General features: G+C 38.3%; 1 protein-coding gene across 3 annotated transcripts in view; it reads left to right on the top strand.

Moving 5' to 3' along the window:
• cdc42ep4b (CDC42 effector protein (Rho GTPase binding) 4b) overlaps window positions 1-26,098 on the top strand; it is a 27,686-nt gene extending 1,588 nt beyond the window's left edge. The window contains exons 2-3 of one of the 3 annotated variants that reach the window (XR_008573813.1): window positions 19,848-21,390; window positions 23,738-26,098. Coding sequence is in view for 1 of the 3 variants with exons in the window: in XM_054800277.1 (XP_054656252.1) it covers window positions 19,977-20,981 (1,005 nt within the window). In the remaining 2 variants the exon portion in view is untranslated. Of the gene's footprint in view, window positions 1-19,847 lie in introns of all 3 variants that reach the window. The other 2 variants (XR_008573812.1, XM_054800277.1) reach the window with 2 other exon arrangements.

Below are 26,098 nucleotides of genomic sequence, written 5' to 3'. Positions count from 1 at the left end.
ATTATGCCATCTAAATCATGAAAAAAATGTCTCAAAAAATGTTGTGAAAATATCGATTATCGACAATAATTTGTAGGACAATTATCGTTCAGCAAAATTTGTTATCATGACAGGCCTATGTTTTTGCCGGCATTTATCTGTTTGTGCCACACGGTGGTCTAGTGGTTAGCATGTTGGCCACACAGTCCGGAGATCAGGAAGACCTGGGTTCGATTTCTGTGTGGAGTTTGTTCTCCCCGTGTGTGTGTGGCTTTTCTTCGGGTACTCCGGTTTCCTCCCACATTCCAAAAACATGCATGTTAGCTTCATTGGAGACTCTAAATTGTCCATAGGTATGAATGTGAGTGTGAATGCTTGTTTGTCTATATGTGCCCTGGCGACCAGTCCAGGGTGTACCCCGCCTGTCGCCCAAAGTCAGGTAGGATAGGCTCCAGCATGCCCCCCACGACCCTAATGAGAAGCAGCATAGAACATGGATGGATTAACTGTTTGTTTGTGTTCAAAATAACTTGAAAAGTTCTGAATGGATTTGGCTGAAATTTTCAGGAATTGTCAGAAATGTGATATGGAAGAACTGATTAAATTTTGGGGGTGAGCCGAATCACAAGGACCATTTTCGGCATTTGTGTGTATGACTTTACAAAAATGGTCAGAGCACAATACAGGACAAGTTTCCAACAGGTTCTACAAAATATCAAAGACTATTATTACAGTATTTTGGTGTGAAACAATATGGGCGGAACTATGGCGCTTGGCGGAGGCCTGCGCTCTCTGAGTGCTTCTCTAGTTTTTCCTCATGATATTATGATTTCATTCTTTTAAAATCATGACCCTTTTTGTTAAAATATGACTTTTTTTCTCTTGATATTTTGACTTTATTCTCGTAAAATTACGGCTGTGTTTTCCATTTCTGCTATTGGTTTTTTCCCCATTTTCCAACTATTTTCAACTTTCTTCTTGTAAATGTTCTTCTCATAATATTTTTACTTTTTTTGCTGACTTTACTTGTAACATAACTTTTTCCACAACCTAATTTTCAACTTTATTCGTTGTTTCTCGTAATTGCGACTTTTAAAAACAGGCAACGTCTTATTTATTTCACATTTAAACTTTATCCTACTAAAACGACATAATTTTTTCTCGTATTATTACAACATTATTCTCGTAAAATGAGAATAAAATCTTGTAATTTTTTCTTGTTAAATTACAACTTTTGACTTTATGTGAAATTACTGCTGATTTTTCCTTTTTTTTGTTTTTTTTTTACTTTTCCTGTTAATTACATTTTTGTGCCATGGGCCAATAAAGAAATAGCTGCTGGCCACAAATGGCCCCTGGGCCACACGTTGGACACCACTGGTCTAAATGGACTTTTAATGGCTTGCTTGTATGAATGTTTATTATTCCTGGTGTACAATATGAAGCAACGCTTGTTACACGCACAACATGGAAGCTTGTTGCACGTTGACCTTCCAAGCCCCGCCCACCCACCTCGCGACAAGGCAAAGGTCACTAAGGATGAGCCTCCCCTCACGTTATTGGTCAATAAAAAGAAGAAGAAGAAATAGAGCAGTGATGCCTTGCAGTTGTTTGTGCAGTGAGGAAGCTGGCTGGCTGCCCGCATGATCTCATCATGGTTTGTGCTGGAAAGAGCACACACGTACTGGCTTGAATGGGAGGAGTGGTTGGGGGGTTGCTAAAACCCCCCACAGACTTCTCATGTACTGTAACTAATATTCTGGTTGCTATGTATCTTTAAGTGAACTGAATTATGCTAGCTGGTTGTCGTGTCCGTCCACCTGGAAAGTACCTTCACACGTCTGATGCTTGCGTGGAAATGATAAACTCATCTAGCTGCATGCTTTGACTCCAAGGCCGCGAGTCGCTAACTGTTGAAAGGATATGTTAGCATAGTTAGATTTCTTGGAAGTGCAAAAGGACGCCATGCAAATTACTGCAGTGAGCATCGCTCCCACGGATCAAGTCCCCGGCCCGCCGTGTTCTTATGACTAAAAAGTGTCGACATACGCGGTCAACGGCTTTTGGACATCCAATTTTAAACCTTTCTATGAAACATGAGTCCATTAATTATGTCAATGAGTTGCAGTCGTCCCTCGCTTAGGGTGGTTAATTGGTTCCAGACTCAACCGCAGTAATTGAGTTTCCACAAAGTAGGATGCAATATTAATAAACAGAATATTTTGGTAGTTAGAGCATAGAAAACCTGTTTATGACTTTCTAAATGCAAGTTTTAGCATTATTAGAGCCCTGTAGACATGAAATAACACCCCTACAGTCACTTTTACACTCCTATTATTCTTGGTTTACATTACATTGTGCAGGCTACGGGATCTCTGCAGGGACATAACAGATGGCCTCCACTAGCATAGCAAGCTGGCGAGCTAGCTAGTTAGCCTCTCCAATTTACTTAACCCTTTAGGCACCATTTTTTTTCAGTTTTGACATTACTATTTCAAAATGTTGTAGCTTGAAAATGGTTAGAGATAAAGGCATACTGTAAATTAGAAAACTCAGCAGTATGACCCAAAGCTTGTGATGGGAGTAAATTTACTCATCTAATTTGCATATTATGACATCACCAACTCTCAAGCAAACCCAGCCACCGTCTTCATCATTTACAGCGGGATCTTGAACACCACTGCTGCCTCAAAGGCTATTATTACTACTAATATTATTATTATTACCTATTACTTATCTATTACCATTATTATTATCTGTCTCTCTATTATGTCATTCATCCAGGTTATTGTATTCACACGTCATCTCTATCTACTAGGAGTCCGGGTTTCCCCGAGGAATTTTTTAAGCTGTGGTGTTGGGCTGCATTGGAGGGTGGACTGCCGCCACTGTGTCTGTAATTAAAAATAAAAAAAAGCCAAATAGCATTTTTTCATGATTATTATTATTATTATTATTATTTCTTTATTAACTTATTTAACTTTTTTCAACAACTAGCAGAATGTGAACTGAGAACATTGAAGAATTGTTAAGTTAATGGCAAAGTTGCTGAGAGCACTGCCAACATTTACATTGCACTTTATCTCCACTCAGTGTGCTCACTTGTCTTTGAATACTGGCGTCATGTTTGAATACAACACTTACAAAAATACTGAGAGACTAAGAGGTGAAGCAAATATTTTTTGGTGAGCTGCTGCTAGCTTGCGAGCTACCTGTTGGAGACCACAGTGATAGCATCACTGTCTAAAGCCATACACGCTACGTGTTTCAGGTGCATAACTTCGACACACAACTAGTGTTTTGAAGACAAGCCATGAGTATTATAATGATAACGATAGAGCAAGATTGTGAAGTGACACTTTAGAAAAGTAAGTTGTGATGATGATGGATGATTGATGTATCCCATGAACGTAAAAGCCACTTGTAGCTCTGAGTTAGCTGGATGCCGCCAGCCAGGCATGTAAACCAAAATGCCAGAGAGTGGAATGAGATTGAAACGTGAGCGACCACACACGCTGGCGTAGATAGGCTTAGCATGTGACAAGCTGTCGTCGATTGACTGCACATTTCACGGGCTGTTGTTCATTCTCATGCACCGCCAAGACAGGTTTTGTGCTCAAACGATGGAGTCAGGCCCAAATGGCTCCTTTGATGCTAAAGGTTGCCGACCCCTGGTATAGTCTATGGTAACCACACAATGACTACATAGTGTATTGATATCTGATATCGAGCCAATATCGGATTGTATGGCGGTTGAGGAGCCCTCTTTTGCAGAGCCAAAGGGAAACTGGAACAATAGCTGACATATTCCAAGTCACTTTTTATGGAATGTAAAAAAAGTCCAACATTTTGTCTGTGGAAAGTCCAACAGCAACCAACTTTGGGAAGTAGGCGGTTCTGACCGAATTGCATCTAAAAAAGAAAAAGTTCAAAGCAGACTCAGAATGTGTTTTATTCACAGCTAGTGGAAATATTAATTTGTGTGCTGTCCTCCAATCAGCGGTGTCCTGTTTCTTTTATTCACCCATGGCACATTTGAACAATATTTAACGAGAAAGCTTAAAAAAGCAACAACAGAAAAAGATGTAAAAAATCAGCAGTAGTTTTACAAGAATAAAGTCAAAATATTTAGAGAAAAATGTTAATGTGATGTAACGAGAAACAGTTGTCATTTTACAAGAATAATGTCGTAATATTATGAGGAAAAATAATGTCATTTTAGTAGCATGGAGTTGAAATATTAAAGTAAGAAGACATTTTTTTCAAAGGCATAATATGAGACTCAAATAAAAAAGAAAATTGAAAGTTAGGTTGTGGTAAAAGTTGTAATCTTACAAGAATAAAGTGAAAATATTACAGGAATAAAGTCATAGTTACAAGAAGAAAATTTACAAGATGAAAGTTGAAATACAGTCAAACTTGTCTATAGCGGCCACGAGAGGGAGTCTGCAAAAGTGGCCGCTATAGACAGGTGGCCTCTATAGACAGGTTGGCGTCCAGTTTGAATGTTGACCAGTAGAGGAGGGAAAAAAAGGGAAAAAAAAGGAAAAATAATAATAATAATGTTGACCAGTAGAGGGCACTGCGGACTGCGAATAAAAGTTGTACAGCACTACTAGGCTTGTTATTATCATGGTTCATGGTTTTAATTCATCCTGAACATGCATATGAGTCAAACAGTAGCACATCACATAGTACAATTCACAATTTTGCATGTCCAAAAAGGAGTAGGAAGAAGCAAAGCTTATTTAATCCTACCCCTCATCAGTTTCACATCAGTTGCAATACATTTATTCACCTCTTGTTCTTCCAAGTGTACTTTGTAGGTCTACATGACAATTTAGTGCAATCATAGCCAAGGTTTTTACTTACTAAAAGGAAGCTAGAGGCTTAATAATAACTGATAGAATATAGCCACGACCCACAGAACAAAGCTGTGCTAGTAATGTCTTACGCTTGTTTTTAATATTTTACTTTTTATACGGCAGAGTGTCATTACAGCTTTAGTTCATCAGGAAGTGACGGGAAGTGACGGTGGGCGTCCCGAGCAGGAGAGCTAGGCTCAGTGCTAGCTGTGAGTTTGGAGAGAGTTGGGAAGTGTGTTTATGTTGGCGTGGATGTAAAGTCCTGCAGTGTTCTCCGCTGTTAATAAAGCCATTAAAGTGCATCGGCGACGTGAGTCTCTCCTTCCCCACAACAAGCGGCATTACAGTATTGACCAGTGCACACCAGGAAATAAACGGTGTCATTTCTTACAGGCATTGGCTGGACAGCTATGTAGTGGGGCTTGTTTAACCTTTGCCTTGTGGGCAAGCAGGAAGGAGAGACGATGCTGAGAGATGTGTGTGTGTTCTGAGCTGCTGTCTGGTGGCCGCGTTCAATAAATAAAGTTGGCAGAAGCAACAGGAGAAGTTTCCTTCTTTGCTTCGGAGCTGAATGACACTGACAAGTTAACAGACTAGTAGCGAACGGAAAAGAAGACGGCTTTTTTTGTGTGGAATACAGAAGATGAGGACTTTGATGGATTTGTGGATGAGGATTGATGAAAAATAACGTGAGTACATTCTAAAATACTTCAATTAAGTACAACCAAACTTAGTTTTGCTGCCGCATGCATGCTAGCGTATGTTTTTTTTTATTGTAGCGTCGCTGGGGGCACGTCCTGTTCCCAGCCTACTTTGCGGTAATGTTTTGGTGCAAATGCTCTTAAAGTTACATGTTTGACCAGGAAATAGCAAGCTCAAAGGAAGACGGCTTTTTTATGTGGACCAACTGACAGTTTGTGTGGATCTACTGAATGATTGTGACTGAGCTAGGACTCAGTAATTAAAGTCTACACATGACGGCTTCATTGATTGAAAAAAACAAACTTTTTCCTGCATGAAGCTTCTACTTGAGTTGGTAATTTGGCCGCTATATGCGGTCAGATATTGACCAAGGGAGACAAAATGGGTGGCCGCTGGCCGCGTTGGACAGGTGACTGCTATACACAGGGTCTATAACATGTAAATTTGCTGGGGGGGATTTTTCAGCGGCTGCTATAGGCAGGTGGCCGTTCTATAAAGGTGGCCGCTAAGACAGGTTTGACTGTAGTTGGAAAATATTTTTTACAAAGCCAGCAGAAATGGGGAAAAAAATGGCAGTCATTTTACAAGAATAAAGTCAAAATATTAAAAAGAAAAGTTGTAATTGTATGAGAATCATGTTGGACTATTATGAGGAAAAGTAATGTCATTTTAGTTGCATAAACTTGAAATGTTAATTAAAAAACGTTTTTTTCTTTGTGTAGATAATAATATTAGGAGAAACAAAGTTGAAAGTCAGGTTATGAAAAATGTTCAAATGGCACAGGAATAAAGTCAGAATATTTCAGAAAAAAGTTGCATTCTAATGAGATAAAAAGTTGCAATTTTATGAGAATAAACTTGTAATATTATGAGGAAAAGTAATGTCGCTTTAGTTGAGTTGAAATATTAAAGAAAGTTTGTTATTTTTTGAAAAGTGGTAATATTGTAAAAAAAACAACCAAATAAAGTTGTCATTTTCGGAAACCTAGGTTGTGGAAAAAGTTCTGATGTTATGGGAATAAAGTCAATCTATTATGGCAATACAGTTTATTTCAGAAAAGAGTTGGAGTATGTGGAAAAAAATAAACAGGAAAAATGGGAAAAAGTGATATGATATGATATGAATAAGAGATGAAACATGTATATTACTTGTTAGCATATTTCACATTTTTAGCAAATGTTTGTGGTTGTTGCTGCTGTCCAATGCTGTTGGACAGGTTTGGATGGTAGTCGAGGTTGCATTGAAAGCAGACATAGCTGTCTCGTTGCTCGAAAGTGGCACACCTGTTATGTTATGACACCTGTCCAACGTGTCTCCTCAGGAATGGCTTGGCCATGGTTAGCATGTTCATGTCATTAGCTTATGTTTTTGTCGGCGTTTATCTGTCTTTCGATTTGTGTTCTAAATAACTTGAAAAGTTCAGAATGGATTTGGATGAAATTTTCATGAATAGTTGGAAATGGGATATGGAAGAACTGATTCAATTTTGGGGGTGATCCAAAACCCCAAATTAAAAATGTTCCCAAAATTCACCCTTTTCCCTCCAACTACCTAATTATCATTACCTGCTACTACTGCCACATTTCTCAACTCATTCAAGCCATTCCAACATCAAACTGTTCAACACGTTCAGGACATTCAGGCTACCGAAATTTATACTGAAAAACAATTCCAAATTTTCCCAAAACTGCTATTACCTGAGACTACTTCCACATTTCTCAACTGATTTACCTCGTTCCAACATCAACTTATTCAACAAAGTCAGGACATTCATTCTATTAGCCACAGCACAAAAATTCCCACATTTTTTCTTCCGGAACGCAAAATGCGTGATCTAAAGGGTTCTAGCTACTTCCACATTTCTCAAGAAATCCATTCAGACCGTTCCAACATCAAAGCATTCAACTAATTAAAGACATCCATGCCATTTTCCACATACCAAGAATTCCCACTTCTTGACATTCCCTTTTTTTGGAAAACAAAATGCTGTTGATCGTAAGAGTTATAACGACTTCCACATTTGTCAGCCGATTCAGACGGACGGTTCCAAAGTTGAAATACAAGTGAAAGAACATTTACCATTTAGCATTTTAGCTATTTTCATGGGTAGACAATTATATAAACACTTACCACTATCATGCTTGGTGTTAGCATGCTAACGTTAGCACATTAGCATAGCTAGCATGTTAACATTAGGATAGTAACATCATTAGCTATTTTCATACCTACACACATATATAAAGACTAAGTACTATTATATTATGTGTTAGCATGCTAACATTACATAAATTACATTAGCATGTGAGCATTGCTGGCATGCTAACATTAGCAATCTAAATCCGTAAATAAAACAAATGTAGGACTAATATTTATGGTGTAAATCACAATATGGGGGGAGCTATGGTGCTTGGCGGAGGCCTGCGCTCTCCAAGTGCTTTTCTGTTTTGCTACTGTATTGTTCTGGCTTGGATTCTGCTGGAGCAGTTGTCCATCGTTTGTTACGCTGGAACAGGAATGATCGCAACCCTCCCATTTCTACATTCATCTGATTCAGGGGTGTCCAAACTGTGGCCCAGGGGCAGCTGTTTTTTGTTGTAGTTGGCTCGCGGCACAAGAAAACTAAGAAAAACCAGAGCAACAGCAAAAATGTAAAAATCTGCAGCAATTTTACAAGAATATTAGGAAAGAAAAGTTGTATTCTAACAAGAAAAAATTGTAATATTGTAAATTCATAATGTAAGTTTTGTAGGTTCATTTTAGTAGCATAAAGTTTAAATATTTAAGTCATAATATCATGAAAAATACAAAACAACAAATACCATTTTTTTTAAATTGGTTGCACAATTATGAGAAGGAATTTTACAAGAACAAAGTTTAATCAAAAAACAGCAGAAATAGAAAAAAATCATTTTACGAGAATAAAGTCATATTCTGACCAGAATAAACTTATGTTATGAGGAAAAATAATATTTTAGTCACACAGAGATGATGTATTAAAGAAAAAAATATATTATTTAAAAAAAATTGTAAAATGATGAGAAACAAAAAAATAAATACAATTTTTATTTTTGGAAAATTTGGTTGGGGAAAAAAGTTGAATATTGTGGGAATAAAGTCAAAATATTATGTGTAAAAATCACAAATTTATGAGAATAAAATTTCTGAAGCTTGTTTAAGAAGAAAGTTGAAATATTTTTTAATAAAAAAATTGTGAAAAAACAGCTGTAATTTAATGACAATAAAGTACAAATATGAACAGAAAAAAGTTGTATTCTGTGGAGAATAAACGTGTTATATTATGAGGGAAAATGATGTTATTTTAGTCACATAGAGATATAGCGCATTCAAGAAAAAATTGATTATTATTTTTTTTTAAATGGAATTATGAGAAACAAAATAAAATAGTCATTTTTTTGGAAAATTAGGTTGTGGGAAAAAATATAATATTACAGGAATAAAGACATAATATTATGAGAAGAATTTGTTTCTATTTAAGAAGGAAGGTGAAATATTTGGAAAATGAAAGAAACAACAGCAAAGAGTGAAGCTGATATTAATAACAGGCTTTTTCACCTGTAAGACAAAGATGAGATGCACTTTGTTCTTGAAATATACGGTACATAACTTCTTAGCATATCTACAGAATATCACAGTGGCAAAGTTGCATCCTTTCATTTTCACTTTGTGGCCCTCACTGGAGGAAAAAAAAGTTTGGACACACCTGCTACTTGTCGTCCTCTTAGCGTTAGCGCTGGCTTGAAGTGGTGCAACGATGGCATCTGGTCTCGCTAGCACGCCCCGCCTAGAAACTGCCAATGGTTGGCCTTGTGTGGTCACCCCGTGAGGATTAGCGACATGAATCCCGGTGGGGGCCCTAGAGGATGATATTTGTAGATTACGACAATGCCTTTTAGTGACAATAATCTTGCTCCTTCCTGTTGGTTGGAATGGCTATCAGTCACGTGAGTGATACTTTACTGTAGGTCAGGGGTCACCAACGTTTTTCCTTGTGAGAGCTACTTTTACAAAATGAAATTGGCCAAGAGCTACTCATTTTTGTAACATTTCTTTTCAGAGCTTATTTTAAACCCAAACAAAGCGAATATGCTTGTTTTACCAGAACATGAACAAAATGCTGGTATCCACAACTCACATTTTGTATTTCAGAATGCATTTCTTTCTACTGTTCTTTCATTGTTAACTGAAAACCTGAATGAAAAGCAGGCTTGCGGGCACCTCATGTGGTCGTGGGGGCTACCTGCTGCCCGCGGGCACCACGTTGGTGACCGCTGCTTTAGGGTGTGCCTGAAGGCTTTGTTGTATTCCTCTATTGCACCATGCTAGCTTACAGAGATTTGCTACGAGGTGCGTTTGTTTTCCACACTCTGTGAGCGAACACAGTCCCGGCGACCCTCGACCCCGCATACCATCTGTGCCGACTTTGAACTGACTTCACTTCATTGTAGCCGCGTGCACGCCAACATCTGTCCAAGGACGTGTGTCAACACGCAGCCATGGCAACGTGGCTCAGCTGGTAGACTGGATGTTGCTGGTTCCATCCTCTATTGTTTCTTTGTTGTTGTTAGCGCTCTACTTGCTAGCTCAGCAGACAAATAACTGCTTCTCAATAAACACTCACCGCTTCAGTTCCATTTCATCTGAAGCATGGTAAAACTGATGATTGAAATATGAAATAATTGTACAATAGATCCAAGTTTACTGTCTATAGCAGGGGTGTCCATTTGCAGCCCGCAGCACATTCTACAAATATCATTTAACAATGTCATTTATAATCCATATCATTCAAAAATTTCATAAAGTTATAAGGAAAAATATGAAGTTGAAATATGAAGTCCCAACCATATATGTCGCAGCCATTTTTCAGAAGAAAACCCCTTCATTACAGGCCATTGTAGACCATTTGGAGTGATCTTTCAAGGTGCGCAGAATGTCGTGTTGTATGGCTATAAAAACATGGAACCTACAAAAGAAAGATTAGACTCCTGTCTTTCATCAGGAAAAAAGTTTGCTTCTACCTTTTTCTGTTCTTTAGTAATCAGTAGAGCACAGTACGGTACGTTTCAGGAAAATATCAGTTCCCAACAAAAAAGGGAGAATACCAGCATTTTGTGAAAAGATGCATTTCAAGCATAACTTTCACTTTGACACCAGCACTGTGACAGCTCAAATATCTAAACAACTATACCACAACATTAACAACACAAAAAGGGGTTGTTTTGCATCAACATAACAACTTATTTACAAATATAACACCATGAACTACGGTATTTGTTTTCACCTTTGGAACTAGACTGTGTGTGTGCACGCATTTCCCTACAATGCGTAACCTTCTGCAGGCTACACTCCTGCCAAGCGTGTTCATACATGCAAAAGACCCATGCCAAGCTCTTATCAAATGCTCTTCTGCCACCCTGTGGCCGCTTTCACTACGTGTTATTGTGCACTTGCGTCATCACCTCTTTTTGCCTCTCGCGCCAATAAACATAAAACACGTATAAATACGTCTTTGGTATTGATTGATTTAAAGAAAGACGTTATTTTTTAAAAGTCAGAACATTATGAAAAACAAACAATGAATAAAGTACTTCTGTACTGTACTTCTTGGAAAAATAGGTTGCGGAAAAAGTTGCAATCTTACAAGAATAAGTCAAAATATTATGGGAATGAAGTCATAATTACCAGAAGAAAATGTACAGAAAGAAAGTTGAAGTAGTTGGAAATAAAAAAAAAAGCCGAAATAAAAAAAACAGCTGTAATTTTATGAGAATAAAGTAGAAATATTAAGCAAAAAAGTTTACTTGTAGTGAGAAAAAATTGCAATTTTACAAGAATAAAAAAACCTTTTTTTAAGTCATAATATTGTGAGAAACAAAAAAATGATGTAATATTTGGAAAAGTAGGTTGGGGAAAAAATTCTAATACTATTGGAATAAAGTCAAAGTATTATGGGGAAAAAGTCACAATTTTACAAGAGTAAAATTTATGTAGATTGTTTAAGAAGAAAGTTTAAATGTTTGCAAAAATTTTTTTTTACCAAAATGAAGACAAAAACAGCTGTAATTTTATAAGAATAAAATAAAAGTATTGAGAGAGAAAAAATTGCAATTTCACCAGAATAAACTTGTAATATTATGGAAAAAATATTTTTTGTAGCATTGTGGTGAAAAAAATACATATAATAATATTTATGATAATATATTTTTTAAATAATATTATGAGAAAAAAAGATATTTTGGAAGGTTAGGTTGGGGAAAAAATTCTAATATTATGGGAATAAAGTCAAAACATTATGGGGAAAAAGCCATATTACGAAAAGGATATTTACGAAGATTGTTTAAGAAGAAAGAATATTTGCAAAATTTAAGAAAACAGCAAAATGGGGAAAAAAAGCAAAGAGTGAAATTGATATTTTTCCACTATGTGTCCCTCACTGGTAAACCTTTTTTTGGAGGCGGGGCTAATTGAGTGGATTATGTGGGAACCGCACCGCCTCGGGAGAAATTGAGCTGAGGGAAGCGGCTAGCCAGACACACTGGTTTATATTATGCCATATAATTAATGAAACATTGTTTTAAAAATGCCGATAATATCGATTATCGACAATTTGTAGCACAATTATCGACCAGGAAAAAATGTGTTTTTGTGACAGGCCTAGCAGCAATCTCGACAGAGACTCAATCTGCTGTAGTTTCGGCCTTTCAGCGGCTTGGAGAGTTAATTCAATGACTTGGCCCGGGTCCTTCTCCCCGCGGGGGCCTCACATGACATGAATACTCTCCATTTGCAGAACACCCATGCCGATGCCCACACGCGAATATTAGAGCACAAGCCCACCACTGTTGCCTTACCAGGGAAAGAACCACCCCCACCGCCCCTCAACCAACCTCCAAGGTTGTACTGCACATTCTGATCTGGGACCTGGTGGAGCCATGATTTTGTTTCTGTCCCATAAAAAATTGAAATGAAAATGTATTTGGTAGATGTATGTCAGACGCTTTTTGGAGAGTAATGAGGGTTTTATGGTCCAGAAAGGGGATAATTCTGTCTCATTGGGTTAGTTTTTGGCCCGGGTGCAGCATAGCAGGCCACCCGGCGCAGCCTCCCAGCAAACACTTTGTCCAGTCATGCAGGAGTAACAGCTTCATAAAAGCGCCGCTTGGCTGGAAACGCAGAGAAATCATTTTGCAGCCTGACAGTTTTTTGTACCCTCCACAGTCAGGTGGCGCTAGGGAAAGTTGCCAAATGAGTTTTGGAGCAGAATTGAGGACAGTGGGCCAGTGGATGGTGGGTTTGCTGGGCCATCCAAGGTGTAGCAGGTTGGCCCAAGCGTGCCTGTGCAGCCTGGAGGCTCATTCACGCCAACTGATGACCTGCGTAGAAGGTCTTTTCCCAGCGCTAATCTGTTAAATTTGTGTTTGTGCACATACAGTAGTCATGAAGGTACCTGTGGCGAAGCACTCGTGCATATCTGACACCAACGTTGGAATAATGTTGCACTAGTCCACCCGCTAGACCTGTTCCCTTTTGAGAGTCACGCCCATCCCAAATGTTTCCCTTCACGTACTGCCCCAGATGCTTTTGCCTTGTGTCAGACAAGGTGTCTCTAGACATGAAGTGGGACAGGTAAAACAGGTTGTGCAGCAGGAAGTACACCAACAAAACATAGAAACATCGCCTGTGTTTGTGTTTGCCGCATGTTAAATATGCAGCAATTCCTCATTTATGGCGGTTCATTGATTCCACACCCCGCCGCAATAAATGAATTTCCACCAAGTAGAATTCAATAAATGGAATACTTTCATAGTTATGGCGTAGAAAACCTGTTGACAATCTTCTAAATACACTTTTTAACATGATTAGAGACATGATTAGAGACATGAAAAACACCCCTATAGTCACCTTTACACTCCTATTACCCAATATAAGACTAAGACATAGAAAATTTACAAGATGAAAGTTGAAATACAGTCAAACTTGTCTATAGCGGCCACAAGAGGGAGTCTGCAAAAGTGGCCGCTATAGACAGGTGGCCTCTATAGACAGGTTGGCGTCCAGTTTGAATGTTGACCAGTAGAGGAAAAAAAGGGGGGGGGGAATAATAATAATGTTGACTAGTAGAGGGCACTGCGGACTGTGGATAAAAGTTGTACAGCACTACTAGGCTTCTTATTATCATGGTTCATGGTTTTAACCCTGAACATGCATATGAGTCAAACAGTAGCACATCACATAGTACAATTCACAATTTTGCATGTCCAAAAAGGAGTAGGAAGAAGCAAAGCTTATTTAATCCTACCCCTCATCAGTTTCACATCAGTTGCAATACATTTATTCACCTCTTGTTCTTCCAAGTGTACTTTGTAGGTCTACATGACAATGTAGTGCAATCATAGCCAAGGTTTTTACTTACTAAAAGGAAGCTACAGGCTTAATAATAACTGATAGAATATATCCACCACCCACAGAACAAAGCTGTGCTAGTAATGTCTTACGCTTGTTTTTAATATTTTACTTTTTATACGGCAGAGTGTCATTACAGCTTTAGTTCATCAGGAAGTGACGGGAAGTGACGGTGGGCGTCCCGAGCAGGAGAGCTAGGCTCAGTGCTAGCTGTGAGTTTGGAGAGAGTTGGGAAGTGTGTTTATGTTGGCGTGGATGTAAAGTCCTGCAGTGTTCTCCGCTGTTAATAAAGCCATTAAAGTGCATCGGCGACGTGAGTCTCTCCTTCCCCACAACAAGCGGCATTACAGTATTGACCAGTGCACACCAGGAAATAAACGGTGTCATTTCTTACAGGCATTGGCTGGACAGCTATGTAGTGGGGCTTGTTTAACCTTTGCCTTGTGGGCAAGCAGGAAGGAGAAACGATGCTGAGAGATGTGTGTGTGTTCTGAGCTGCTGTCTGGTGGCCGCGTTCAGTAAATAAAGTTGGCAGAAGCAACAGGAGAAGTTTCCTTCTTTGCTTCGGAGCTGAATAACACTGACAAGTTAACAGACTAGTAGCGAACGGAAAAGAAGACGGCTTTTTTTGTGTGGAATACAGAAGATGAGGACTTTGATGGATTTGTGGATGAGGATTGATGAAAAATAACGTGAGTACATTCTAAAATACTTCAATTAAATACAACCGAACTCAGTTTTGCTCCCGCTGCCGCATGCATGCTAGCGTATGTTTTTTTTTTTATTGTAGCGTCGCTGGGAGCACGTCCTGTTCCCAGCCTACTTTGCGGTAATGTTTTGGTGCAAATGCTCTTAAAGTTACATGTTTGACCAGGAAATAGCAAGCTCAAAAGAAGACGGCTTTTTTATGTGGAACAACTGACAGTTTGTGTGGATCTTGTGAATGATTGTGACTGAGCTAGGACTCAGTAATTAAAGTCTACACACGACGGCTTCATTGATTGAAAAACAAAACTTTTCGTGCGTGAAGCTTCTACTTGAGTCGGTAATTTGGCCGCTATATGCAGTCAGATACCAAGGGACCAAAATGGGTGGCCGCTGGCCGCATTGGACAGGTGACTGCTATACACAGGGTCTATAACATGTAAATTTGCTGCGGGGGATTTTTCAGTGGCTGCTATAGGCAGGTGGCCATTCTATAAAGGTGGCCGCTAAGACAGGTTTGACTGTACACTTTTTAACATTATTATAACCCTTCATCTATGTAACAGAGATCATTCATTCATGAACTATTATCATCATTATTATTATTAATATCAAACTGCATATACTGTAGCACATGGCATATAGCTTATCTGAATACCGCGGACATATCTGCATGGTGGTGTTGCCTTTTCTTTTCACTTCATGTTGGAGTGTGGCCCAGAGTAACGAACGTTATACGGCAACCAGATTGGGCCGATCTTGTGACACAAGCCGATATTATCCGATCTTCAAAACACAGCGGATCGGCAGCCGATCCCGATCCTAATGATCGGATCGGGCCATTCCTAGTATTAACCACAAGCAGAAAGTACTGTACAGAACAGGAAGTGAAAAACAAAAACGATGCTAATGTGTGAGTCTATATTATGACTTATTTTGTCATATTATGTGTAATATATTGGTAATAGGAGTGTAAAGGTGACTATAGGGGTGCTATTTCATGTCTAGAGGGCTCTAATAATGTTAAAAAGCGTATTAATAAGGTTGTAAACAGGTTTTCTGTGGTTTAAATGGCTTATTTTCTCTTATGTCTACTACAATGGGTAATGGGAGTGTAAAGGTGACTACAATGGTTTTATTTAATGTCTAGAGGGCTCTAATAATGTTAAAAAGGGTATTTAGAAGATCCTAAACATGTTTTCTATGTTTCAGATTGCTCGAGGTGACTATAGGGCTGTTATTTCATTTTAAAAGGGTTCTAATAATGTTAAAAAGTGTATTTAGCAGGTGGTAAACATGTTTTTTATTTTTTAAATGGCTTGTTTTCTCCTGTTATATCTACCATATTGGGTAATATGATTGTCAAAGTGACTATAGGGGTGTTATTTCATGTCTAGATGGCTCTAATAATGTTAAAAAAACATATTTAAAAGGTGGTAAACAGGTTTTCTATGCTCTAACTACCAAAGTATTCCATTTAGAAATAAGGAATCATACTTTGTGGAAATTGACTTATCACAGTGGAGTGTGGAACAAATGAACCGGCATAAATGAGGGTTTAAAAATAAATTTAGTATCCCTAAATTATGCGATTGGAAACCAGTTCCCTCTTGTGTGTTTTGACTTTGCTGGCTCGGTCATCTGAGGGAGTTTTGCAGGTGAACAACAGTTAAATGGCAACCATTACTTTCAACACAACAGGGCAGGAAAAGGGTGTTCATGACGTTTAGCTTGAAGTTGTTGTTTTTGAAAAAAGAAATCCTCGCCCCCCCCCCTCTGAGCCATCCATCTGCCGTGGGAATGTGACCTGTGCTTTGCTGGTCGGTAGTGAACTGGTGACAAATGAAATTTTGCTGATGTTCTTTGTCAGAGCGCAGCCATTGTCACACAGCTGATAGAACGAGCAGCGCTGCACTGAGCTTCATTTGCATGTCAATGTTGGCCCACAATGGAGACCCCCGTGACTCGTTCAAGGTGAAATAAAGCCAAGGTTTGTCTGCACCGAGCGGCGTCACGATCATCGGTATTTAGTGGGAGGACGCAAACGATTTCTGTGGATGTCTCGAGCGTAATTATGGCGTAGTTGTGAAGAAAATAAAGATGCAGGCAGAAGTGAAAGCAGTTGCTGGCAGGCTGGAGCGTCGAGGGCCTCGTCAGGGAGCGTGAGGCTGGATTACGTGAGGCCGCTAGCTGTGATGTCACCGAGCGCCGAGCGACCCCACAGGCAGGCGACATGAGCCACCCTGAATCATTCATGGTCCTGTCACCGCTCATCACCGCCTGAGCCGGTGTCACATGGTGCTGCCCCGCGCTCGCTTACGTAACAAGCTAGCAAAATCATACGGCGTTGTCATCGTCTGCTCGCATGTTCTCATTTTCATTCTTCTCTGCTTTTCCCTCCCCAGCTCAAGTCACAGCACGCGTGGTGTGACCCATGATGCACAGCTCCACTGTGTAACCCAGCGGGGGTCCAAACGTCTTCCTCTAGTGAAAAATGAAAGCAGGCATTTGCCACTTTGATATTTTGTAGATATTATATATTTTGTAGCTAAGAGATTCTATATTTTGTTGTATACAGTCACTGAAAGAATGATGAGATCATCCTTGTTTCTTCAGTTTCTTGTTCTTTGTAATGCCTGATACAACTAAAGGTACCTTTCTTTGGACAAATACAAAAATAGCTCATAAGAGTTCCACTTTTGGCAGCACAATGCGAAAGCTATTCATGGAAAAACTGAAGTGATCTTGGTTATCATCAAGAAAAGCATGGAAGCTTCTAGATATCAGCTCTTAAATGAAACTCTTCTGAGCTATACTTGTTATCATCATGAAACAAATGTACCTTTAGTTGTAGCAGGCATTCCAATGGACCAAGAAGCAAGGGTGCTCTAATCATTAGTTCATAGAATAAATATATGATATAGATTAGAATCATAGTATTAATATTATTATTTACATTGTCATTTTATTTCTATTTTCTTGAATAGTTCAACTATATGCTACTAAAATGATATTTTTCCTCACAGCATTACAAGTTTATTCTTGTAAAGTCGTGGCTTTTCTCTTTATTCTCATAAAATTGCAGCTGTTCGTTGTACATTACTGCTGTTTTTTCCCCAAATATTTCAACCTTCTTGACGTGAATTCTCCTCGCATAAGTATGACTTCCCACAATATTTCGACTTTTTTCCAAAAGTAATTATCTAAAAATTACAGCTTTATTTGATAAAATAAATAATATATTTTTAATATTATTTTATTTATATTTTCCTTAATAGTTCAACTCTATGCTACTAAAATGACAGCATTTTTCCTCATAATATTATAAGTTTATTCTCGTAAAAATTGTGAATTTTTTCTCCTTAGTACATGACTTTTTCCTCTTAATATTTTCACTTTATTCGTGTAAATTTGCAGCTGTTTTTTCACATTTCTGCTGTAGTTTTCCCCCCCAAATATTTCAACTTTCTTTGGTTAAATTCTCTTTTTGTAAGTATGACTTTATTTTCATAATTTGACATCATTCCCATAATATAACTTTTTCCCCAACAAATTTTCCAAAATGTACAACATTATTTTATAAAAATATTATTACTATTTTACATTTTACTTTATTAATATTTTCTATAATAGTTTAACACTAAGCTACTAAAATGACGGCATTTTTCCTCAATGTTATAAGTTTATTTTTGTAAAATTGTGACTTTTTCCTCTTAATATTTTCAGTGTATTGTTGTAAAATTGCAGCTGTTTTTTTAAATTTCTGTTGCTCTTTTTCCTCCAAATATTTCAACTTTCTTTAAGTAAATTCTCTTCTCGTGAGTAAGACTTTATTCCCATAACATAACTTTTTTCCCCATCCTAATTTTCCATTCCATTTTCTTTTGTTTGTTTCTCATAATATTATGACTTTAAAAAAGGTTGACTTTGTTTCTGTAATATTTCAACTTTATGCTAATAAAATGAGGTAATGTTCCCATAATTACAAAAGCGTAATTTATTTAGGTAAAATTACAATTTACAACCTTTTTTCTCTTAATATTCTGACTTTGTTCATGTAAAAAATATTGCTGATTTGACCATTTTTACTGTTATTTTTTTGGTGTTGTTGTAATGTAACCGACCAATTGTAAAACAGCCGTGGGCCACGGGTTGGGCACCCCTGCTGTATGTGTGAGTAATACAGAGCAGCTTTATGCTAACAGACATGCTAGCATTAGTTTGCCGTGGCACGGACAAACAGAGGTAAATAAAGCTTGCAGTTTAAGATGTTAATTGATGTAGAAGCCGCTCAATGACGTCATTGTCTGGCTTCAACTGAAAGAGCTCAGTTTGAATGAAGCACACAAACTCCCCAGTGGGCCGCTGTCGCCCTCTGGCGGCCGCCGCTGGGAACTGATGTTAAATGTGAAGGTTGGTGTTATGCATTCAGCCTTGGCAGTGTGGGAGGAAGTTGTAGCACATAAGTGTGGTGCGTTGTGATTTTAGTAGCATAGAGTTGATTTTTTAAAAATGTAATTAAAAAAATTGTAATATGATGAGAAACAAATAACAAAACAAAAGAAAGTGATATTTTTTTGGAAAATTAGGTTGGGGAAGAAGTTCTGCTATCGGAATAAAGTCATTATACCATGAAAAGAAAATGTATGAAGAAAGTTGAGATATTTGGAAAGTTAAAAACAAAAAAACAGCAAAATGTAAAAAAAGATGAAAGTGTGAAGTTGATAAGTTGATAAGAATCAAATGTTTCAGTGAGCTGAGATGAGCTTGTTAGCAGATTTACGTGTGTTGCTTTACTAAATAGTTTCATTTTTCACCATGTGGCCCTCGCTGGTAAAAGGTGCTAACGCTAATGTCACATTCAAGATTCAAGATTCAAGATTCAAGAGAGTTTTATTGTCATGTGCATGGTAAAACAGCAGTTATACCATGCAATGAAAATCTTATTCTGTTCATTCTCCCAAGAAAAGAAAGAAAAACACAAGAAAGAATAAGAACATAAGAAACATAAACACATATACATAAATACCAATAAATTAAGCAACAACAACAGAAGAGACACATTGCCACAGGTCTGCGATGTACCTGCGGCAGTGTGTTGCTCGATGCCGTCATCGTGTCATCTGCATAATTGATGCAAAAGAGCGAATAATGATGTCCGTGTGTGTCCACAGGTTGATGAAAACGGAAGCAGGAGGACGGTGATGGCCGCACACTCGGACCTTCTTTGACGGAACCTTGAAAAAAAGCGCCCAAGCTTCCCGGAAAAAAGCGTCCCATTTGTGCGCCAAGCCTGGTCCGCCATGCCCATCCTCAAGCAGCTGGTCCACTCCAACCAGTCCAAGCGGCGCTCCCGGGCCGACCTGACTGCGGAGATGATCAGCGCTCCGTTGGGGGACTTCCGCCACACCATGCACGTGGGCCGGGGGGGCGACGCCTTTGGGGACACGTCCTTCCTGAGCACTCGGTCGGGGGAAGGCCCCGACGAGGACGCCAATCACGGCGCTCCGGGTTCCAAGTCTGGTCTTTTGTCCCGCACCTTCCGAGGCAGCAAGCGCTCCCATTCGGTCAACCGAGGGGACAAGTCCGAGTACGCCGCCATGGCGCCCTCTGCTGGATCGAGCAACTTAGTGAAAAACGCCATCTCCCTGCCGTACCTCCACAACGACTTCGGGAACAGAGGCGGGCACCTGGCCAAGAGCGTGTCCTCCAGCCCCATGAAGAAGATGGAGGAATTGGACATCAAGCCGGCTAACGGCGCCGCCGCCATCGCCACGTTTGACGCAGAGTTCGACGAGCGGAATTTTGGCCATCTTAGCGACTTGCCCCCGTCCATGCCCAAAGGGGGCGGCATGAAGCACGCCGAGTCCATGATGTCCTTCCACATCGACCTGGGACCCTCCATGCTTGGGGACATCCTGAGCGTGATGGAGAAGAAAGGCTACGAGGACGTGGACCTCGGCTATGAGGAAGGCAAAGGAAGCGAAGGCCACGGCTCGCCGTCCCGCATCCCGCTCATCGACGAAGAGGACGCGGCGGAGGAGCGGGCGCCCGCCAGGCCGCCCCGCATGATGTACCGACACCAGGCCGTGGAGGCGCCCTACACCCCCCAGCTGCACTCCAGGAACCACCGCCAGAACCCGGACAGCTGCTCCGTGTCCAGCGCCGGCTCGGCCGCAGAGGAAAAAAGTCCGCACCGCCGCCACCTCCACCGTGACGGCGACACGGACAGCGCCAAGTACAGCTCCCCGCGCGGCGACGAGGACTTTTCCTTCATGGACGACGAGGACGATGAGATCAGAGTCTAAGACCTCACAAAACTCTTGGAACGCTGGACGACAAAGACGCTGACATCAAATCCACACTTTTTTTGTGACTTTTTGCAGCCTTTTTCCCCCTCGTTGCTTTGATGAGACATGACTTTGTCTTAAAGCTACGGCGCCGAGGCTCCAAGTGCACTTAATCATCCCGTCACAACGAGGCCTTGGCGTTGTCTTTTGGACCTTTGCTAACGGCGCCAAAGCACTGGCAGGCTCTTTTATCGCAATCCAAGGATGGGACATTTACAAAACGGAGGCCAAGCGTGTTTCCCCTTTAGTAGCCAACGGACGAGTCAGCCAATCAGCGGCCGGTGAACTTCGGTGTCGTTGCTGAGGGTCATGTGATGCTGCCTCGCAGGAAGTTAGAGGAAATTCATCTCTCTGGCCGCAACATTAGGTACGCCGACGTCCAGCTTTAGTCGCATGTCTATTTTTTCATTTCACATCACATAAAAATACAATATCATCATGACGTCTTGTTTTTCATGAGAAAAAATCTTTTATAATAGAATTAAAATAAAAAATGATGATATCATAATCCCGGTTTATTATTTTCTTCTCCAGCTTTGCTCGCATGCAAACTACAACTACATTTTTCAAATGAATAATACTTTTTCTCACTATTTTAGAAAATACAATCACATCATTTTAAATATGATTTTTATTATTTAAAATGACAAAACATTTGTTTGCTAGTTTTGTTTTTCGCATGCAAATTACAACCACAATTTTGAATTATGCATTAAAAAAGAAATATATATCTATATTCTTTTTTACTTTTTTATTTTACTTTTTTAAGCTTTCAAAATTATTTTTATTATTTTATTATCTTTTTTGTTAAAAATTATATAATTTTTAAATGATTTTTTATTTTTTAAAATAATTTTTCAAAAATAAAAAAATGGGTTTACTCGTTTGTTTTTCTCCAGCTTTACTCACATGCAAACTACAACCAGATATTTTTCATTCATAAAACATTTTCTTACCATTTTTAAAAAATTCTGTCATTTTTTAAAATGATTTTTATTTTGAAATAATTTTTCCCCCCAAAAATTAGTTTACTAGTTTATTTTTCTCCAGCTTTAGCTTCATGGAAACTGCAACCAGAATGTTTTGTTTTTGTTTTATTTGTAAAATAAATAGAAATAAATCAAATAGTTTAATGACATAACTTTCCAAGTTATTTTTATTGTTTTCAAATGATAAGTAAATATGCAGCACATACGTTATCTTGGTGGGCATTAAGGCAGACTTTTCTTCTCCAGCCGGAGTCGCATGCGCACCACACCCGCATATTTGCCATTCATTTGACATTTTCTTGCTACTTGGAAAAAATATCAAATTATATATGTATATTTTTTTAGGATTTTTAGAAATGATTTAAAAATGTAAAAAACAAGTGTTTACATGTTTGTTTTTCTCCAGCTTTAGTTTCATGCACACTACAAGCAGACTATTTAATTCTACATACAAAATATAGAAATAAAATGGAGTATCAGCATATAACTTTTTTGTATTGTTTTAAAATGATTCAACGTGTACATGTTTGCTTCTTCAGCTTTAGTCGCATGCAAACTACCAGAATTTGTAATTATCACACGTCTTAAAGGTATACACTACCAGTCAAATGTTGTAGAACGCTTCACTTTCTCTGGAGGAAAAGTCTTCATTTTCAATCGCTCAGCCTCTTTGTGGAGGCGGGGCTACTAGTGAATGGATACAGAGCAGTTAGCTTCGTGAGGCAGCATGCGCTAACATGAAAGAAGGCACGGAGGTGCCTCGGGCAGCGGAGCCTTTTGTCCCGACAGCCAACGGTTACTGAGGTGTTTGGTCGGCAAAATGGTGCGCGCTCACAGACAGTGTCGCTGGCTACATCGCTAAAACATACATACAGGCAACTTCTGTGTCAAGCTAACGTCTCACACAGGCACACTGTACACAATACTTGAGTACCATCCAGTGGTTCAAATGTGAATTACACCTCTCTTGACAAATAATGAAAAAATTGTCTTAAAAAATGTCGATAAAATCAAGTATCGACGATAATTTGTAGCACAATTATCGTCATGTCAAAATTTGTTATTGTGACAGGCCTGCATGTTATTTTTCAGTTTTGGGTAACCTTACCTGCTTTTTGAAGCTCTGGCACTCCACCACTTAGCTTTGTACCATTTCAAGCTATTCATTGGACTTGAACCACTTCAATTTCAATCAATAACTGGAAAAATTGGGGTGTTCTAAAACTTTTGACCGGTAGTTTTTATAAATAATAATCCTATATTATTTTTATTACTTTAAAATGTGTACAGGTGGAATTTGGGTCATTTTGGTGGACTGCAGCTTTAGTGAGGTGCAAACTGCAACTCTGTTTTTCCAAGTGCGTACACACGCGTTTGAAGTACAGTGTTCCCTCGCTCCATCGCCGGTCACCTTTAGCAGGCTCTGTTTCGCCGCCCTTTAAGAAGAATTGCACTGTGGCAAGTTGAGTGTTGTAGTTCTGTGCTTCAGCACGAGGTGGCACTGTCTCTCTTTGCAAAAACATCGTTTCTATTATGCATTTGTTGTGTTCCACGTGATTGTTGGCAGGCGTGCCTAATGTTGTGTCCAGTGTGTGTGTGTGTACAGGTATGTGTGTATGTACAGGTATGTGTGTTAGCTGCTGACCCACCTGGTTGCTAACAGGAGCACCGTGTCATTTTCCTTCTGTCTTGTCATCTTCTAGAGATGCATTTACTCACTTTCAGGTTTGTTGAGTCTATTTTTGGAGGTAAAAGGGCCAAGCTTCCTACGGAGGATGATTCCGAACCCCGGCTGTAGGAGTCCACGCTGGTGACTTGATGCGGAAAAAGACTACAAATGCATCATGGTGGAAAATTGCACCAAAAATGCTGTGAAAAAGCCGTCTGAGCTGTTGCCCCCCTCCCCCAATGAGCTGCAAAGGTGTCTGCATGAACTCCACTGAAAGTGGAAAAGAGCTGGAAGATGTTCTTCCGCCCGTTGAGTGCCACGTTTCCGCCTTCTTTTCAGTAACGCCTCCATTTGGCAATAAAAGCTGCTGATATCAAAGCACGTTTGTGTTCTTCCTCGTCTTCCTCGCGTGGACAACAAGCCAGCTTCGTGCTCCCGAGCAGCTTGGAGCAGATCTCACACATCCAACATCCAACATCCAGCATCCAAATCACTGTTGCCACTTGGGTGTTTTGGACAGGATTCATATCTACTTCACCCTTTGCTCTTTTTTGCACCATTCTTGCCTTTTCATTTTCCAAATATTTCACCTTCCTTCGGAAAGAATTCTCATACATTTTATTGTCATCAACTTATGAGTTTATTCCCGTAATAAGTTGACTTTTTTTCCCCCAAACTTTATTTTCCAAAAATGACAGCTTTTTGTTTATTTGTCATAATATTATGACTTAAAAAAAAGAACTAATTTTCTCTTGAATATGTCCTCTCTATGCCACTAAAATGACATCTTATTGCTCATAATATCACAAGTTTATTCTGGTAAAATTGCGACTTTTTCCCTCTTACTATTTTTGACTGTATTGTCGTAAAATGACAGCTTCTGTTGGCAATTATTTTATCTTCCACATTCCAAAATGACAACGTTATTTTGTTCTGTTTGTTTCTCATAATATCACAATCTTTAACAAATATTGAATATTTCAACTCTGTGCTACTAAGTGGACATTTTTCCTCATAAGTTTTTTCCTTTTAATATTTTCACTTTATTCTTGTAAAATTACATCTATTTTGTCCATTTCTGCTCTTTTTTTATTGTCCAATGATTTCAACTTTCTTCTCGGAATATTAGAACATTAATTCCATAATATTTGGACTTTTCCCCTCCACCTAATTTTCCAGAAATTCCAATTTTGTTTTGTTTTTTTTTTCTCTTAATATTTGGACTTTTCTTGAATATTTCAACTCCATGCTACTAAAATGAATTTCTTTTTTCTCATCATTGTTTTTTCCATTGTTGCTGGGTTTTTTCTCTTAAATATTTCAACTTTTATGTTCAATAATCTTCATAGAAGTTTTTTGTAATAATATGACTTTATTGCCATAATAATATAACTTTTGCCCCAACCTAATTTCCTAAAAATGAGAACTTCATTCAATTTATGTATAACTTTATTTTGTTTTCTTTGTTTCTTATAATATTATAAATTAAAACATAATAATTCATTCTTTCATATTTAAATCTTTAATATTTCAACTGTATGCTCTTAAATTGACATAATTTTCCTTCATAATTTCTCTTTACAATATGTTTTTATTCTCTTAATAATTTGACAGCTGTTTTTTTTTCTCCATTTTTTGTTTTTTTTTCCCAAATATTTCAACGTTCCTGTTAAATAATCTTTATATGTTTTCATGTTGTGATACATGATGATACATGATGATACCATAATAATACAACTTTCTCCTCAACCTCATTTTCTAAAAATGACAACTTACTTTATTTATAACTTTATTTTCTTTTCTTTATTTGTCTTAATATTATGACTTTTAAAAAGTAACCTATTTTTCTTGAATATTTCAACTCTGTGCTACTAAAATGACATTAGTTTTCCTCATAATTGTTTTTTTTATCATTTTTGCATTTTTTTCCAAGTATTTCAACTTTTTTGTTCAATAACCGCCATAAATTTTATTTTCATAATATTATGACTTTTTTTATTGACTTTTTTTCCCAAACTTCATTTTCCAAAACTGACAGCTTTTGTTTGTTTCTCACAATATTAGGACTTTTTATTTTCTCTGGAATATGTCCTCTATGCCACTAAAATGACATCTTATTGCTCACAATATGAAGTTTATTCTGGTAAAATTGCTGCTTTCTTTCTCGTTAAAATATGACTTTTTCTCTTAATATTTTTACTTCATTCTCGTAAAATTACAGCTGTTTTTTTTTCAATTTTTCTGTTTTTTTCCCAAATATTTCAACTTTTTTGTTAAATAATCTTTATCAGAAATATGTTGTCTATATTATCGCTTGTTCCGCAACCCAATTTTCCAAAAACTTCATTGAATTTATAACTTTATTTTGTTTTCTTTGTTTCCCATATTATGAATTTTAAAAATGTGTTTTTTCTTTA

Source organism: Dunckerocampus dactyliophorus, chromosome 15 (genome assembly GCF_027744805.1).
Source record: "Dunckerocampus dactyliophorus isolate RoL2022-P2 chromosome 15, RoL_Ddac_1.1, whole genome shotgun sequence".
Taxonomy (NCBI): domain Eukaryota; kingdom Metazoa; phylum Chordata; class Actinopteri; order Syngnathiformes; family Syngnathidae; genus Dunckerocampus; species Dunckerocampus dactyliophorus.
Note: the sequence above shows the minus strand (reverse complement) of the source record. Positions and strands in the feature narration are given on the sequence as shown.